The 18381-nt window shown below is 46.8% G+C and overlaps 1 protein-coding gene across 3 annotated transcripts in view; it reads right to left on the reverse strand.

Annotated features, from left to right (window-relative positions):
- Positions 1-14927, reverse strand: part of IL17RC (interleukin 17 receptor C) — a 44081-nt gene extending 29154 nt beyond the window's left edge. The window contains exons 1-7 of one of the 3 annotated variants that reach the window (XM_083723718.1): positions 14385-14927; positions 8145-8166; positions 7253-7411; positions 6021-6104; positions 4405-4517; positions 971-1088; positions 825-869 (exon numbers count right to left, since the gene is read on the reverse strand). In XM_083723718.1, coding sequence (XP_083579844.1) covers positions 825-869; positions 971-1088; positions 4405-4517; positions 6021-6104; positions 7253-7411; positions 8145-8166; positions 14385-14507 — 664 coding nt within the window. In that variant the 5' untranslated portion in view covers positions 14508-14927. The remainder of the gene's footprint in view (positions 1-824; positions 870-970; positions 1089-4404; positions 4518-6020; positions 6105-7252; positions 7412-8144; positions 8167-14384) is intronic. The other 2 variants (XM_083723719.1, XM_083723720.1) reach the window with 2 other exon arrangements.
- Between the last annotated feature and the right edge of the window lie 3454 nt (positions 14928-18381).

An 18381-nucleotide genomic window follows, 5' to 3' on the forward strand; every position in this document is an offset into this window, starting at 1 on the left:
GGCTTTGCCAGCATTGGACTGGTAAACCTGGTTCTTACAGGGATTGGAAGTGTGGTCAAGTTCCCCACGGGAAACTCATTTGCGCAGTTGATAAGCTTGAACTCACCTGGCTTTAAAATAACAACAACAACAACAACAATAATTTATTATGAGTTTCCCCAGCCACTCTGGGCGGCTCCCAACCGAGTATTGAAACAATACAGCATTAAATATTAAAAACTTCCCTAAACAGGGCTGCCTTCAGATGTCTTTTAAAGATAAGATAGCTGCTTATTTCCTTCACATCTGAAGGGAGGGCGTTCCACAGGGCGGGTGCCACTACAGAGAAGGCCCTCTGCCTGGTTCCATGTAACCTCCCTTCTTGCAATAAGGGAACCGCCAAAGGCCCTTGGCGCTGGATTTCAGTGTCCGGGCTGAACAATGAGGGTGGAGACGCTCCTTCAGGTATACACCTGCTATATGCAGAGATCGACTGCACAGGGAACCTGGTTGTGTAGCCGACCTGCTCCCAATGTGACAAAGGATGTCAGATTTGGAGCAGACTGGCACTGTTTGCAGGAAGTGGTCTCCGGGCCTAACTGTGACTCAGGTTGGGCCAAATTTGTCCTGAGGGCTGGAATGTTCCTCACCCCTGTCCTTGTTGGACCTTTGGTTTCGACCCAGAAAAGAGGCGGTTTTAGCCTTAGGAAAGGTTGCCACTGTGGGAATGTTTTCAACGAAGCTCAGATCCCTATCAAACGAGCCGCAGGGGGTTTGGTTGGCTCTGGCTGGTACCTGCGTCAGGGCAGCGGCACTGATAAGAAGTCGGTGGCATTGCTACATACCTTGGCAGAGGCGGATGGCATCTTTTGCTCTGTGCCAGGTGCAGTCTGTGGGAAGAAAACACAGAAGGCAGGCCTGGAGGTTGGTTGGTTGCTCTGCTCCATTTCCTCAGCTGCTCGCTTTCGGAGCAGGCCTGAAAGGCACTCACCTGGCCCAGAGTGCGTCTTCCGCAAGGGTTGTGCAAACTGATAATGGGGATGAGTGAATGCCGTGATATGCAACTCCCCGCTGAGAGCCACAGGGAAGCAGTCGAACTGGAGAGAGCCCTGGGAAGGAAGGGGGCAGGAGTGTCAAAGGTGAAAGGAGCACACACACCCCTCTCTTTCTCTCTCACACACTATCACGCCCACAGACAGGAACACACACACAGAGGAACCCAATGGGGCTGCCATCTGTCGCACTTCACCTTTCCCATTGGGAAAGGCGAGGGATGTCTTTGGGAACCACCATGTCCTCCTCAAAGTGTTACCTCCCACCATCACCACTAGGGTGGGAGGTTGGACCTACCTGCAGTCCTGCTGCTTATCTGGGGCTACTGCTTCAATGGTCTCCCCAAACACTGGTTGCTTAGCGCCCTGACAGTGCAAGAGAGGCTGGATAGAGCAGCTTAGCGCAGAGCTCAGAGGGAGAGAAGCTCTGTGGCTGTGGATCATTAAACGTTTTGTGTATGCTGCTGCTCCAGACACCATATTGGCGATGATCTTTTGACGTGGAGGGGCTCTTGAAATTGTTTGGAGGGCATGCAGGCTGCCAGTTAGCCACAGAAGGCTCCAAGGGGCTTCTGGAGGTTCCCTCACTGCGAGATGTGAGGTTACAGGGAACCAGGCAGAGGGCCTTCTCGGTGGTGGCGCCCGTCCTGTGGAACGCCTTTCCGTCAGATGTCAAGGAAATAAACAACTATCTGACTTTTAGAAGACATCCGAAGGCAGCCTGTATGGGGAAGTTTTTAATGTTTGATGTTTTATTCTGTTTTTAATCTGTTGGGAGCCGCCCAGAGTGGCTGGGGAAACCCAGCTGGATGGGCGGGGTATAAATTATTTATTATTATTATTATTATTATTATTATTATTATTATTGGCAGAAATTGCAGCTCTATGGCCCACCAATTGAGGTCAGCTAAAACGGCATCTAAAATACGTTTGTATATCAGTGGGGCTTAATATATCTTGCCATTTTTGCAACCACACTCTGCAGAATTTAGCATTGTCAAGGAACCCAGTTGTCCTTTATCAAAAGGCAAGCATCTAGCCGTCAAAGATAAGCTGCTTTCTGGAGTGTGGGCAATTCCACGTTGAAAGAGCATCCCCCCTCCTGAAAAGAAAAAAAAAGAAACACAGGAATTGCAGTTTGCCCTTCACAGAACTACAATTCCCAGCACCCTTAGCAAACTATATTTCCCAGGATTCTCCGGGGGCCGTCACATTCTTTAAATGTATGGTGTTTGAGGATGATTCGCAGCAGGTTTGCCATGCGTGAGCTGCCCCAGTGCTCTGCATAGCTACTGAAAACTAGCAGATGGAGTTAGCATGGAATAATGGTTAGGGTTTCAAACTAAGGCCAAGAAGATCCAGGTTCAAATTTCCACGGCACCATGGAGCTCACAGGCTGACCTTTGCACTTTTTCTCCTGGGGTTCATATTAGGATAAAAAGAAAAGAACCACATATGCCTCCTTGAAGGAAAGGAAGGATGAAAATGCAGTAATAATGCAGAACCTATTATGAAAGGTGGGGGAGGGTCAAGGATTTCCATTTATACACTTTATGGAATACCCATCTCTGCATACGGGTAGGGCAAAGTGGAGGAACTGAACTTGTGGTCAGACTGATTTAGTGGTAGATTAGGGTTCTCTGCCTGTCTGCAGCTAAAACCGGCTCTGCAAGTCAAGTCCCAGGGAGCAAAACAGAGCCTGCATTCCTCCCTCAATCCCTCCCTCCTTCTCATCTATTTCACTAGACAAACACCAGTTTCATTATGGGCTAGTTCATCACGGAGCCCTACCTCACTGCTAATCCAGATTCCTGCGGTTCGAAAGCAATCTCAGTAGTTTCCACATGTGCATATTTGGATTTGACCCAATCCATTGTTTCTTGTCCTGGCATACAAGTAGGTGTTTTTTTTAACCCTGTGTCTGTTTTTCACACTCACTGACTTGTTCATTCCACTCGCCGAACCATGGCAGTACAAAAGGGGCACACGCACAGCTTTCTGTTTACCGGCACATTTTTTCCCTTTTTTAAAATAAAAGATTCTTCTGTTTCACTGACCAAACCCCCAGTGAGTATGTGCAGGTACCTATTTATTTATGTGCATGGGTCTTGTTTTAAATTTCCTCCTTCAGATAAGCACTGAAGCAGAGATCTGATTATAGGTTGGCTTGAGTCTACATCTCATGTCGTTTGCTTGCTTAGTTGACCTTCGCTGCACACATCTGAGGCTTAAAAAGTGAAGGAGGGTGAGTAAGATTGTTTAGCAAGGATCCCTGCATTGCAGGGGTCGGATTAGATGACTTTCAGGGTCCCTTCCAACTCCACAGTCCTATGATTTATTTATTTTTAAGTCACCTTCCCAGACACTTGCTTGAAACTCAGTCGTATGAAATTCTGTGTGTGCGCAAACCAGAGGGTACAAGAATAAAGTTTCAAACGGTGTTTATGTTTTCACCACATGCCAGAAGTATGGGTAGGTAAAGGTAAAGGTAAGGGGACCCCTGACCATTAGGTCCAGTCATGACCGACTCTGGGGTTGCAGCGCTCATCTCGCTTTACTGGCTGAGGGAGCCAGCATACAGCTTCCGGGTCATGTGGCCAGCATGACAAAGCTGCTTCTGGCGAACCAGAGCAGTGCACGGAAATGCCGTTTACCTTCCCACCGGAGCGGTACCTATTTATCTACTTGCACTTTGACATGCTTTCAAACTGCTAGGTTGGCAGGAGCAGGGACCGAACAACGGGAGGTCACCCCGTCCTGGGGATTCAAACCGCCGACCTTCTGATCGGCAAGTCCTAGGCTCTGTGGTTTAACCCACAGTGCCACCCACGTCCCATAGAAGTATGGGTACCAGAAAACAAATGAGAAGCAACAATGGATGCTGGGGGCATGCAAAACTGAGTGGGAGAAGAGAACATTCAGACGTGCCCCCAAGGAAAAGAACGGCAGCAATGGATCCAGTAACAGATTAACAGCAGTTTGGAGTAGGGTTAATTCTAATTTTCAGATTATCCCAGGATACAGGAAATCTGAATTCACTGCTAAAAAGAAATGAGATGGGCACTGATTGAAGGCTCCGTCAGACGGACAGCGCCTCAAAAAAGGAGGCCCATTCACATACACAGTAAACCATACTTTTAAAGCACATCCAACACACATTTTAAGGAGCTTGATTCCCTCCCCACCCACCCCCAAAATTATTGGTAATGGTAGTTTCCCCTCACAGAGCTTCAACTCCCAACACCCATCACAAACTACAGTTCCCAGGATTTTGAGTGCTTTGACACATACGGTGTGGATCTGCCCACTTGTTCTCCATGCTTACAAATTTTGGATTTCACCAATGGACATTCAATGGGCCCAAATCACTTACCAAATCACTTCTGTTGTGCCAGTAACCACCAAGGGGGAGCGAAACCTTCATATTGGCGCAGTGGGAGGAAGCGTATGTCTCAGCTGAGAGCAGCACGTGCGCCTGCAGGAATCCTGGCAAAAGAGGAAGGGAGGGAGTGCAGGGTGTCAGAAGAGGAATGGAAATAAATGCAGATATGGACTCTTGAACTGGAGGACTGGTGCGGCCATCAATATACTTCACGAGGCTGTTTGAGTCATTCCTCACATTCCTATAATATGCCATCGAGAATTAATTAGGCTCATAGACTCACAAGAGCTGGAAGGGACCCTGAGGATCATCTAGCCCAGTGTTTCCCAACCTTTTTGGGGCAAAGGCACACTTGTTTCATGAAAAAAATCTCGAGGCACACCACCATTAGAAAATGTTTAAAAAATTAACTCTGTGCCTATATACTTGGGCTCTCATCTGGCTCCAAATTTTGTTCAGAGTCCAGTTCTTTTCTTTCCAAAAACTTTTCCATCACTGCAGTATCCGGCCATCCAATTGCCACTGACAAACGGATACAGACCCCTTTTTTTTACAGCACAGCTCGCACAAATGTACACGGAACACCCTTTTCGAATTAAAACACACAGTCTCACGAGAGCAAGGAGCAGCGATTTTATATTTTACGAAAAGAAGTCACTAGTCCTCATGGTGACAGGGTGGAAAATATTTAAAAGCAGAACCACCTTGAGGAAGGTGGAGCCATATCACATCCCGGCAGGAGGCCTAAATTGGTGGAACGCTCAGGCCCCGCCTATTCAAAGAGGACTATTAATTTGGAGAGCTGCTATCTTCCAAACTGTGAGACAACGAGGCAAAAGGGGAGCCCTGAATGGGACTTTGCGTTTTTGTCTCAACGCCGGTCTCGCGCTGCTGCTTCCCGCGCTCTCAAGGACCCGGGAGGAGGAAGGCGTGAAGGGAATCCCGAAGGCGCGAAAACCTCGCGCATGCGCAGGCCTTCCGCCTGCGACAGCCCAGTAGGCCGGCCGAAGCGAGCGGCGATGGGATGTGGGAGGGAGCTCGCTTGCCGCCCCGCGTGTGCTCGCCGCCGCCGCCCCGCCTCTCGCCGCCCGACTCGCCCACCTCCCTCCCACGGCACACCAGGCAACATCTCGCGGCACACTAGTGTGCCGCGGAACACCGGTTGGGAAACACTGATCTAGCCCAACCCCCTGCAATGCAGGAATATGCAGCCGTCTTTTTTTCTGGGGGGGACGCAGGGGTACGCAGACCCCTAAACATTTTGTGAATCTAAGCTTGGCCTCACTGAGGGGCAGTATTTCAATATGAGTAGGAAAAGGCGAATACCCCTAAACATTTTTTTAAGGGGAAAAAAGGCACTGTTTATGGGGCTTGAACCTGCGACCTTGGCATTATCAGCACCACGCTCTAGCCAACTGAACTATCCAAGGTGGTTATTCTCTGTGCAGCAATTGCTATTGTTAACATCGATACCAACTTTCCTGTTCCTCCTCTTTGACTTCTATATAACTGTGCAATATTTCAAAACAACAACAACAACAACAACAACAACAACAACAACAACAACAACAGAGACTGCTGTAGACAAAGTCTCCTTTCTGGCTCACCTTCAGTGTTGCCATGATGTCTTCTGTGCTCTGGGCTGGTCCTGTCAGCTCCCTCGTCTTGTTTTGAACCCAAGGCAGGTGATTCTACAAGGAAATAAAATGACTGTGTACCCCAAATAATAACAATAATAATAATAATGCAGTTCAGCACAGTGCAGTGCAGCAATTGTCCACCAATTGTACTTTTCTCCACTTATTTGTCTGTTTTGTAACACAAGAAAAAATATTTATTTGAAAACCTTTTTTTTTTTTTTTTTTAATGAGAGGATTGGATAAATTCACGGAGGAAATTTGATGGCTGGGCTCTATCTACATCCACAGATGGAGACAGCAACACTTCTGAATATGTTTCTGAGCACAATTCAAAGTGTTGGTGTTGACCTTTAAAGCGCTAAACGGCCTCGGCCCAGTATACCTGAAGGAGTGTCTCCACCCCCATCATTCTGCCTAGACACTGAGGTCCAGCGCCGAGGGCCTTCTGGTGGTTCCCTCATTGTGAGAAGCAAAGCTACAGGGAACCAGGCAGAGGGCCTTCTCAGCAGTGGCGCCCACCCTGTGGAACACCCTTCCTTCGGATGTCAAAGAGAAAAACAACTACCAGACATTTAGAAGACATCCGAAGGCAGCCCTGTTTAGGGAAGCTTTTAATGTGTGACATTTTAATATATTTTTAATCTTTGTTGGAAGCCACCCAGAGTGGCTAGGGAAACCCAGCTAGATGGGCAGGGTACAAATAATAATAATAATAATAATAATAATAATAATAATAATAATAATAATAAAAAAAATGAATACCAGATGCTGGAAGCCACAGGAGAGCAGAGAGGTCTCGTGTTCAAATCCTGCTTGCTGCTTTCCCAGCAGACATCTGGCTGGCCACTGTGAGAACAGGACGCTGGTCTAGATGGGCCTTGGGCCTGATCCAGCGGGCTCTTTTTTATGTTCTTATGACAGAGCCTGGGACTTTCAGAGTACATGTCCTTCAGTTGAATTCTGGCCTTTCTCCCTTCTGTATGGTTTGGTCCTTCGTGGGGCATGTCTAGGAACTGAACTCTACGACCTCTCAAACCCAACGTGAGAATCACGTCCTGCTAGCACTAGACAAACAAGCCTGCCCTGAAGTGGCAGCATGGTCCAGCTAGGACTGAAAGCCAAGGTACAAGGCCGACTGCAGCAACAGCAGCAGGCCAGGGTCAACGTTCAGGTACAGAGCCCTGAGCCACCTTTCTCACCCAGCAGGCCAAGGCGTAGGATCACCTGCACACAGGGGATGCAGTCTCGCTGCTTCCGACACCGAAGTCCGTTCCTCGTCTCCATCTGGGTCAGCACCAGGACTGGGTCTTGCCCTGGGGCTGGCAGGGCATCCCCAGGGATGCACAGCACACCTTTTTCTGAAAGTAGGCGAAAGAAAGAAAGAAAGAAAGAAAGAAAGAAAGAAAGAAAGAAAGAAAGAAAGCATTACCCTGTGAAAGAAGGGCGCCATTCAGCCCTGAACCAATATCCACACAGCCTTCCATCCCTAGAACAGAGGATGAGAAGAAGCTTGTGTTGAATCCAGGGGCCGCAAGACTAAGGCCGCCTAAAGTTGGTTTTCTTGGGTGACGTCCATCCCCACCCGAAACTCTCCCCTCTTTCCCAGGAACACTGCAGTAGAAATATTTGGCACGTTTTGGGTCGTGCAATGTGAATTGTGGCCAAATGATGACAAGAATGCTTTTAAACAAACAAACCCTGTAACAAAAGAATCCCACGCATCGGGCTTTAGGACAAGTCAAGTCAATGGCAGTCTTCACACTTGGATTTAGTCATGCTTACCTTTCCTCCACTCTTTCCAGGCAAGATCATCCGTGTTTTAAAGCTACATGTCTGAGCACACTTTTTTTCCCCTCTGGAGATTTCCCCACGAAAACCCGCTCTTTAAAGCACAATCGGAGCATACGGCAATCCTCAGAAAACCTAAGTTCTCTAAACGATTTAGCACTAAAGATTAAAAAATTGCTCTGACACAGAGCCCTCACATGTGGATCTGTGTCTGGGCAAAAAGTAGGTGTTGATAAGCCCATAGATTTATCAAAATAAAGAACAGGGATGAGAATTATTAATTTTTTTGGTACAAACACTTACCCAATAGCTGGCAGCCAAGACCCTATAGAAGGACACAAAAGGGACAGTTTCAAGAGCTAGTAAAGAGACTATCGCAAGTTGAGCTACTTTTCTCCCACCCTACAACTCACCCTGCCAGGCTGAGTCTAAAACAACATGCCATCCAACTGTTATTTCATTGTGAGGACCAGTTTCTTGGACATATTGGCTTAATAAAGTGGGGAACCTGTAGCCCTCCAGGAATTGTTGGACTACAACTCACCTGTTTGTACTGACTGTTTTAAAGAGCATTGTTCTGCTTTTCCCTTACTGTAAGCTACTCCGGGTATTCTGCTATATCTTTTGCTCCGAGAAGTCAACCAGGAACCTCCTTTCCACCTGCACATCTGGTTTAAAGGTAAAGGGACCCCTGACCATTAGGTCCAGTCATGGCCAACTCTGGGGTTGCGGCACTCATCTCGCTTTATTGGCCGAGGGAGCCGGCGTACAGCTTCCTGGTCATGTGGCCAGCATGACTAAGCCGCTTCTGGCGAACCAGAGCAGCGCATGGAAACGCTGTTTACCTTCCTGCTGGAGCGGTACCTATTTATCTACTTGCACTTTGACGTGCTTTTGAACTGCTAGGTTAGCAGGAGCAGGGGCCGAGCAACGGGAGCTCACCCTGTCGCGGGGATTCGAACTGCCGACCTTTTGATCAGCAAGCCCTAGGCTCTGTGGTTTAACCTACAGCGCCACCCGCGTCCCTTACATCTGGTTTAGGACTATATTATTATAGATTTGCAGGGAAATCAGTCTGGGTGATATCTGTGGGTCTCTTCCAAACCTGTGATTCTGTATCTGTAAGGTTAAAATCTACAAAAGGAGAAGTGGTAAACTGGTCCAACCAGCTCCATTGTTAGTGTCAGGGGTTCAGAAGGAGAGACACAGGAGGGGGAGCAAATGGAGAGTGAGGAGGAGGAGTACGAGGGGGGCGCAGGCAGTGACAGTGGCCAGAGTTATTCCACAAGCCTCTCTAGCGAATCGGAGGACTCACAGAAGGGAGCGCCGGTGGCCAGAGCGAGGGGGGTTCCAGGGGGGAAGCCCCAGGAGGAAGGGGCCAGCGGGGAGTCCCTGAGCAGCAGCTGGAGATCAGGACCAGCGTCTCCACCAGAGCGCAGTGGGGAGGGGGAGTCCCAGGAGTCGGGACCAATGTCCTCACCACCAGAGGGAGGAGAGGAGTCAGGTTTGGCAACGCCCACATCAGGAAGCGGGGAAACGGTCAGAAGGAAAGTCACCGGCTGGGCGCGCGCGCCAAGTTCAAATGTACAGGAGCGCGGCACAGCGGAGAGCCCGGGAAGGGAGCCAGGTCCTAAAGCCCGCCGGAGGGAGGGACAAGACTCAGGGGGCTCAGCGTCAGAGGAGTCCAGGAAGGAGGAAACCCCAGAGGGCAGAAGGACCCAGCGAAGGAAAGAACAGCGTAAGAGGTGGAGCCGGGCTAGAATCTTAAACTGGTGTGGGTGGAGCAGTGAGTCAGAGGGGACTTAGCCGGTCTAGCGTCAAGACGTGGGTCTGCGCGCCCAGAGCTTTGAAATGGAAACTAAACTTCAATAAAGACTTTTGTACATTATATCCACCGGGCGTTGGTCCTCTGTGAGCTGGGATCTAGAGGCAGACCTGACAGTTAGGGTCATGACTTTCGCCAGACTCACCAGCATCTTAAAGAGTTAGCTAAGAATAAATACGTTGCCATAGTGACAACTGAAGTTACTTCCAGGAAAGGATATAGGCCGTTCCCTACCAGCGTCACCAGGCTACCTGCAACATCACCACACACCTAGTTTTGCTGTGTGAGTTTTGGCTGATGCTAGAAGCAGGAGGCAGGGAGACCTGTCTTGCTCTGTGCTGGACCCAAAGCTATGGTTCGGAGATCTCCCTGGGAACCTAATGAGGAGGCAAGGTCTGCTGAAATGTTAATGCTACGAGCCTCTCCGCGCTATGTTCAGGTTGTATATATGTGTAAAGAAAACCACGTTTCGATTATTGACATTTTGGAACTTTTGCAAACAAATATTAACACTAAAGCAGTTCTAATTTTTATAGATGCGGAGAAGGCCTTTGATAACATTTCTTGGAAATTTATGAAGGGGAATTTAAAAGAAATGGGAGTGGGGCGGGGTTTTGAAAATGGGATTGACGCGATTTACTCAGAACAAAAGGCAAAACTGATAGTCAACAATGTGGTTACAGAAGAGTTTAAGATTGAAAAAGGGACACGACAAGGCTGCCCGATTTCCCCCTTGCTGTTTATTTCTGTCCTGGAGGTGCTCTTGAACTTGATTAGAGGGGACCGGTTGGTGCAAGGGATTCAGATCGGAGCGAAACAATATAAACTTAAAGCTTTTGCAGATGACCTTGTTTTGACATTGCAAGAGCCAGAATCTAGCACAAAAAGAGTGTTACAATTGATTCAGGACTTTGGTCGGGTAGCGGGCTTTAAACTAAACAAACAGAAAACTAAGGTGTTGGGAAAAAACTTGACAGATGCAGAGTCAGAACGGTTTCAGAGAGAAACAGAACTAACTGTGGTTAAAAAAGTAAAGTACCTAGGGGTAAACATAACAGCAAAAAATCTGAGTCTATTTAAGGATAATTATGAAAAATGTTGGTCTGAAATTAAGAGAGACTTGGACAGTTGGTCAAAATTGAAGCTTTCTTTGTTAGGCCGAATTGCTGCTATTAAGATGAATGTATTGCCTAAGATGTTGTTTTTATTTCAAACATTGCAAATTGTGGATAAGACGGAGTGCTTCAGGAAGTGGCAGAGAGATATCTCTAAATTTGTCTGGCAGGGCAAAAAGCCCAGAATTAAGTTTAAGATATTAACTGATGCGAAAGAAAGAGGGGGCTTTGCCCTGCCAGACTTAAGGTTGTACTATGAAGCCGCAGCTTTCTGCTGGCTAAAAGACTGGCTACTTCTAGAGGACACTGATGTGTTAGATTTAGAAGGTTTTAACAATGCATTTGGTTGGCATGCATACTTATGGTATGACAAAGTTAAGATCAATAAGGCCTTTAAGAACCATATTGTCAGGAAAGCAGTGTTTAATGTCTGGACAAAATACAAAGACCTATTGGAAAATAAAACTCCAAGATGGCTATCACCTTTGGAGGCTAAGGCCCGAAAAAGACCCAATATGGAGGCCAAATGGCCGAAATATTGGGAAATAATAGAGAAAGAGGGCAATAATTGGAAATTGCAGAGTTTGGAAAAAATGAAAGACAAAGTGCGAGACTGGTTACATTACGCTCAGATTCAAGAAATTTTTAAAAAGGATAAAAAGTTAGGATTCCAGGTGGAGAAATCGAAGTTGGAAACAGAATTGTTAGAACCTAAGACTAAAGTACTCTCAAGAATGTATAACTTGCTGTTGAAATGGAATACACAAGATGAAATGGTTAAGTCAGCCATGATAAAGTGGGCACAGGATATTGGGCATAATATTATGTTTGAGGATTGGGAAAGGTTGTGGACCACGGGGATGAACTTCACGGCATGTAATGCTCTGAAGGAAAATGTAATGAAAATGATATATAGGTGGTACATGACCCCAGTTAAACTTGCCAAAATATGCCATGTGCCAGACAATAAATGTTGGAAATGTAAGGAAAATGAAGGAACATTCTTTCACCTCTGGTGGACTTGTCCCAGGGTGAAGGTCTTCTGGGAAATGATATATAATGAGCTGAAAAAGGTATTTAAGTATACCTTCCTTAAGAAACCAGAGGCCTTCCTCCTGGGCATTGTCGGCCAGATGGTGCCAAAGAAGGACCGAACATTCTTTTTGTACGCAACAGCAGCAGCAAGGATACTCATCGCCAAGAAGTGGAAAACTCAAGATCTACCCACTCTGGAAGAATGGCAGATGCAGCTGATGGACTATATGCAACTGGCTGAAATGACTGGCAGAATTCGAGACCTGGGAGAAGAGAGGGTTGAAGAAGATTGGAGGAAATTTAAGACTTATTTACAAAAATATTGTGATTTGGTGGAAAGTTAAGTAGGATGTTTGATCATAAATAATTGGCCACCACAAAAACGGATCGGAATGGGATGTAAAGTGAGATTAAGAGAAATTAATTTACAGAGGATTATATTTAAATAAGTGGTTATAAAATTTGCAAATTAGATGATAAATTGCATGGAAAAAATCTATGATGATGAAAATGGCAGCGGGAGATGTGAGGAAGTCCAAAGAAGTTATGAAACTCTGTTGAGATAAAAGAAAGGTTGTTTATCTTTGTACTTTATTATGTAAAAACCCCTAATAAAAATTTTATTAAAAAAAAAAAAAAAGAAAACCACGTTTCGTAAAGACACCAGAGTCTCCACTGACCTTCATTCCAAAAAAACTGAACTCTGGTAGGTGTCCCTAAAGAACTTCATCAATAAGAAAATGGGCTGCACCCAACAATATCTATATACATGTATGATTCCAATGGAAAAAACATAACAGGTTGCTGCCGCCATGAAACATACGATCTAACTTTTGATAGTGGCAATGGCAACAGAGGAAGGAGAAGGAAGGAACAAACCCCCACCCGAGTCATCTAAATAACAGTACAGTACTAAAGATTTTCTTGAATTACAAAAGAACGTGCAATTAACCCCGCTCGACTCACAGTGGCAGAACACAAACAAAAAAAGGCAGATCAAACCACCTCAGCCAGAAACCACCCAAAGTGGTTGCAAACACTTTCCCCTGTCTATCACTCAGGGAGAGTAGCAGTACTACTACTACTATGTGGCAGTATCTGTGTGGTGGACTTTTCAACTTTTGCAATGTCCTGGCGAGGGACGTCGCTATCATGGCTTGGTACAAAGGCTTGCGGCCTTGTTTCCTGAGCCTTGACAACTGCAGTCACCAGAGCAGGTGACTCTTCTCATGGCAGGTGTACAGGTGGCAACAAAAGAGCGGCCTGTTTAGTTCTTGCGATGCCAGGCTTGCTGTTAAAGGGCACAGAAGCAGAGCCAGGAAAGGAGGGGGAAGCACTGCAGTGCCATAGCCTCGGTACACAGATGCCAAAACCTTTTGTTCCTGCCATGCTGTCTCCATGGCCACAAGCTCGAGGAAGCCTCAGCCGCCGGGCTGTGGCATTTGCTGAGTAAACAGCAATCTAAGAGGCCTTGTCACAGTACCAGGTAGAGCAGGTAGTTCCTCCTCAGTCTCTCCTAGCAACCACAGCGCTCCTTCCCTTCTACATAGCAGTCGCCAAAATTAGGTAGAGAGGCCATGATGGGCAGGGGAGAGGAAGCCTCAGGGCTGAAAGGGTCAAAGGCAGTGCAGGGGAGATGGAGAGACTTGCCCCTCTCCCCAAGGCCCACCCAGGATGTTCAGGGTGCAAAGAGCTCAATATTAACAGGGACTGCATACACAGAATCCTGGGAGCTGTAGCTGACTGCTGACAATTCCAGGCACCCTTAACAAACTACAGTTCCCAGGATTCTTGTGGTGTGTGCTATAAATGTATGGTGTGTACACAACCCCAGCTTAAATTTGAAACCAGGCATGTTTTTTTAAGGAAACCCCCCCCCCCCATTTAAAAAAGGTTGTGGGATTTTGTTACAGCTGAGAGAACTATAGAGGATGGTGGCAGTGGGAATCATGGCAGCTTGGCTTGGGACCTGAGGCGGAAAAATGCCATAGCTGTCAACTTTTCCCTTTTCTTGCGAGGAATCCTATTCGGAATAAGGGAATTTCCCTTAAAAAAAGGGGGGGAAAGTTGACAGCTATGAAAAACACTCCAAATTGGGACTCTCGTTATTTTGCTTTCGAGGGAACCAGCTGATTTGTGCCAGCACACGAGAGCCAAAAGCCAGAGCGCTGGGACCAAAAAAATTGGGATGTTCCAGGATCCAGTCAGAAGCAGGGAATGGCTTCTAGAATTCCAGGATGTCCCGCTTAGATCAGGACGGTTGAGCGGTATGAGAGAGGTGGACGTAAACAGCCTGTGAGTGTAGTCTTACTCAAGACCCTTTCTTCAAAGAGGTCTGGACACGCATGCCTTCTCTGGGAATACAGCCTATGCCACAAACGAAACCACTTCCCCCATTTGAACAACCACGATAGCTCATTTAGAATAAGTTGAATTTCCAAGCACATCGTGTGGTGTGAGGCATGGCCCTGTCAATGATGCCAGCTGGCCGGCCAGCCGTGCCCTTCTTCTAGATACTCCGTTCGCTGACCCTCCCCGACCCCAATTCTTCAGAAGGCTTGTACCTACCTGAGAGCAGTGGACAGACTCCAGAATATTTGCAGGCTGAAGGCAGGCAGAAGGCAGGCACACTAGGACGAGTGGCAGGACCCAAAGCCACATCTCCGCCATCTGTCGTACCCCACAAGTCATTGTGGGGATGACGACGGCGCTGCTCCTTTCATCGCAGAATCTGCCTTTGCACAGGACAAATTAGACCGTGCCTGAATAGCACAGTTGGCACGCAGCTTGATAAATATTTCCCCGTTTCCACCTCCTGGGAGCTGGTTTCTTTCCAGCGTTTTATGTCTAAGGAGCTGGCGCAGGTGCTGGCAAACAGGTCCTACGCCAGGGCAAAAGATCCAAGCTGAAAGATCGGGAAACGTTTCCTATCCGAAAGAAGACTTGAGGATCCAAGGAACCGACACTCCGCAACTTGTTTGACAGGGCCCAGGTTAGTCAATCTCACTCCCTTTTTGCTACTACCAGAGAAATTGCGTCAAAGGGGAGTAAAGGTGGAGAGGGCGTTGCAGAAACTGAGGGCGAAGGACAGGATAGCCTGGGCACAGCGCCAGCAACCTAGTTTAAGAGAAGCCCCAAAGGGTACAAGGATTAAATGCAGGAAGAAGCATTCACAGCCAAGTTCAGAGCTGTCAGATTTCCTGAATGGCAGCACAGCAAACCTGATTTGTTTATTTTTTTTAGCAGAGGTTTTCCGTCAAAGCTGGCAAAGGAACTTGTTGGGTCTAACTTAATTTTTAGAATCAGGTAGGTAGCCGTGTTGGTCTGACGCAGATGGAATAAATTTTAAAAATTAAAAAATTGTCCAGTAGCACCTTAGAGACCAACTAAGTTTGTTCTGGGTGTAAGCTTTCGTGTGCATGCACACTTCTTCAGATACCTCATTTTTTATTTTATTTTTTAGAAGGGCATGTCATTTTGCTGGCTTGCATTTTGCCAGCGTACTATGTATGCTATGGATCTCGAACCCTCAGTGAGTTAGGGGCTTCCTCTGCATGCAAAGAAGAGGAAGAAGCAGAGTGGGGAAGCGAACCCGGTTCACCAGATTACGAGTCCACCGCTCTGAACCACTACACCACACTGGCTCCAATGGAGAGCTCCTGCGGGGGTGAAGTCAAACACTGGAGAATCGCTGCACCTGCTGTGGCTGTAGAGACCAGTAACTTGTAACTGCTGCCTCCAGAATATTTTTTGTTACTGTATTTTTCACTCTATACGACGCACCCGACCATAAGACACATCTAGTTTTAGAGGAGGAGAACAAGAAAAAAAATATCCTCTCCTTCTCTACTCAGCGCCTCTCCAGCAAAGCGGGAAGGGAAATGGAAGGGGCTCCATTTCTCCTCCCACTTAGCTGAAGGGGCGCTGTGCAGAGAGGGAAAGCTGCGCAGCACCTCTCCAGCGAAGCGAAGCCAGGAGAGCAAGAGGGATTGTTGCGCAGCGATCCCTCTTGCTGTTCTGGCTCTGGGATAGCTGCGCAGCCTGCATTCGCTCCATAAGACGCACACACATTTCCCCTTACTTTTTGGGAGGGGAAAAGTGCGTCTTACAGAGCAAAAAATACAGTACATTATCAGCACTGAAGTGACCTCTCTAGGGAGCAAGTTTTGGCTGTGTTTTCCTGGGCTGCCCAGACAACAAGACCCCACTCTTGGCCTCGCTGATGTGGTCCAAAGGAAAGCAGAGCAATACATCTGGCTCCTTAGCTTTTTCTTCACCCAAAGATATCCCACAAGGCAGCAGAGGTTTAGGACCAGAGTTTTCCTTCTCTTAGATGGGCTACCTTCTCAGGTTGACAAGCTCCATCTGCCCCTCACGTCCCTCTACAGCAAGTGCAGAATCTGCCTTCTTGACCATTGGAACCAGGCTTGGCCTTGTCTGCTCAATCTGCTACAACCTGTCTTTGCAGGTTTCAGAGCCAGTGTGGTGTAGTGGTTAAGAGCGGTAGACTCGTAATCTGGTGAACCAGGTTCGATTCCCTGCTCCTCCACATGCAGCTGCTGGGTGACCTTGGGCCAGTCACACTTCTCTGAAGTCTCTCAGCCCCACTCACCTCACAGAGTGTTTGTTGTGGGGGAGGAAGGGAAAGGAGAATGTTAGCCGCTTTGAGACTCCTTAGGGTAGTGATAAAGCGGGATATCAAATCCAAACTCTTCTTCTTCTTTCCATTGTCTGGTGAGGCAGATGGATGCCAACAACTTAAGTCAACAGCCTTTGGCCTTTTAAGACCCAAGACCCCACCACCGTGCAAGATGGGATCTGCTTGTAGCAGGGTGGGGAAAAACTCATTGCCATAAGCAGAAATTGGTTGTCAACCCATGCCGCAAAAGTTGTCTTGCCAATCTGCCAAGAAGTACATGTGTAGCTGCCATACTGGAATCCAAGATTTCTGCTGCCGACATTTTAATCCATATTTCAGCCTCCCGTTTGGGTTAGAAAATTAACTCCAGTTAGAAAAATACAGTGGTGCCCCGCAAGACGAACGCCTCGCAAGATGGAAAACCCGCTAGACGAAAGAGTTTTCCGTTTTGGAGGCGCTTCACTAAACGAATTTCTCTATGGGGTTGCTTGGCAAGATGAAAAAATATTGCGAGTTCCCGCGGGTTTTTTTCGCTCCCCCCCTTTCCTAAGCCGCTAAGCCGCTTAACAGCTGATCGCTAAAAGCCGCTAGACCGCTAATAGCGCTAATCCGCTAAGCTGTCAATGGGCTTGCTTCGCAAGACGAAAAAACCGCTAGACGAAGAGAATCGCGGAACGGATTCTTTTTGTCTTGCGAGGCACCACTGTAAATAAATGCATGAACCAGTGAAATCAACTACAGTTATCATTTACTTCCTGAAACTAAAGCACATAAAATACCCAGGTTGGGAAAGTTTTCTAGAGAAGCGATTTAAAAGGAAGATAAAAGTGAACAATTTCCTGAACTTACATAGGAAGAGAAAGCCTAGTATAAAGAATGGGAGTTAAAATAACAACACACAGGAAAGTGGCTTCCCACCTTGCAGTTTCCTCATTAAAGGAAGCTTACTCGGGAGTTACAGAAGTAAGAAGATGGGGGGAAGAAAAATTCAGAGACAAAAAACAAACAAACACATTTTAAAAGACAAGCCTGAGGGTCTGGGTTAATCCCATGGAGACATCAGTCTTCCAATGACCTATTTAGCCAAACAAATCCACATCAAAGCCCAAACTCAGATAGACAATTACTGCACATGGAAGCTCTACCTTTTAACATTTTTCTTTTCTTTTCTAGAAGGGAAACTAATTTTCCCCATAGTTATACAGTCATAATATTTCCTAGGATTCCTCAAAATACCTTTTACTCTCTGAGGAGAACTATTGTTGTTGTTGACTAAGCATGTCTGACTCTTCGTGACCCCATGGACCAGAGCATGCCAGGCGCTCGGCTAAATGAAAGCCGACGCTGCATCTTGGCTTGTAAGAGGATTTTGGGCTCAAACTAGGCTATTTGCAGAAGGAAAAATTAAGTATACCAAGAGGCTAACTTCAGAGTAAAAGAGACTGAGATTAAGTAGTGTCTCCCTTTTGATGGAGTTTACAAACTCCAAGTTTCAAGCAAAACATTTTCAAAGTTACAAATCTCCTTTTTCCCTCCCCCTGCCCCCTTTTACTGTAGAGAAAGGGGAGCCCACTCTCTTTCCCAAGGTACAAGAGCAAGTATACACACACATTTTCATGTTACTGTTTGGAGAAAGATTGTCCTTATTACAGCCTCTTTCAAACAACAAACATCAGCCCACCTCACCTCACCTCCCCCGCTTTTCTCAATATCTGCCATGTTTTTGGGTGGATCAGGCCCAGCATGTCTCCCTCACACAAAGATTTTGAAGCAAGCTTGCATTTAAACTACACATTTAGGATACACAGCCGCCAAATGTTCCCTTTAAGACCAATTTAAACACGGGGGAGAAACGTTTTATTCGTTTTATTAACATTTTTAAACCTTAAGTACAAAACTTACTCACTCCTAGGGAAACAAAGATAT

The sequence above is a fragment of the Podarcis gaigeae genome (assembly GCF_964106915.1).
Source record: "Podarcis gaigeae genome assembly, chromosome: 2".
Taxonomy (NCBI): domain Eukaryota; kingdom Metazoa; phylum Chordata; class Lepidosauria; order Squamata; family Lacertidae; genus Podarcis; species Podarcis gaigeae.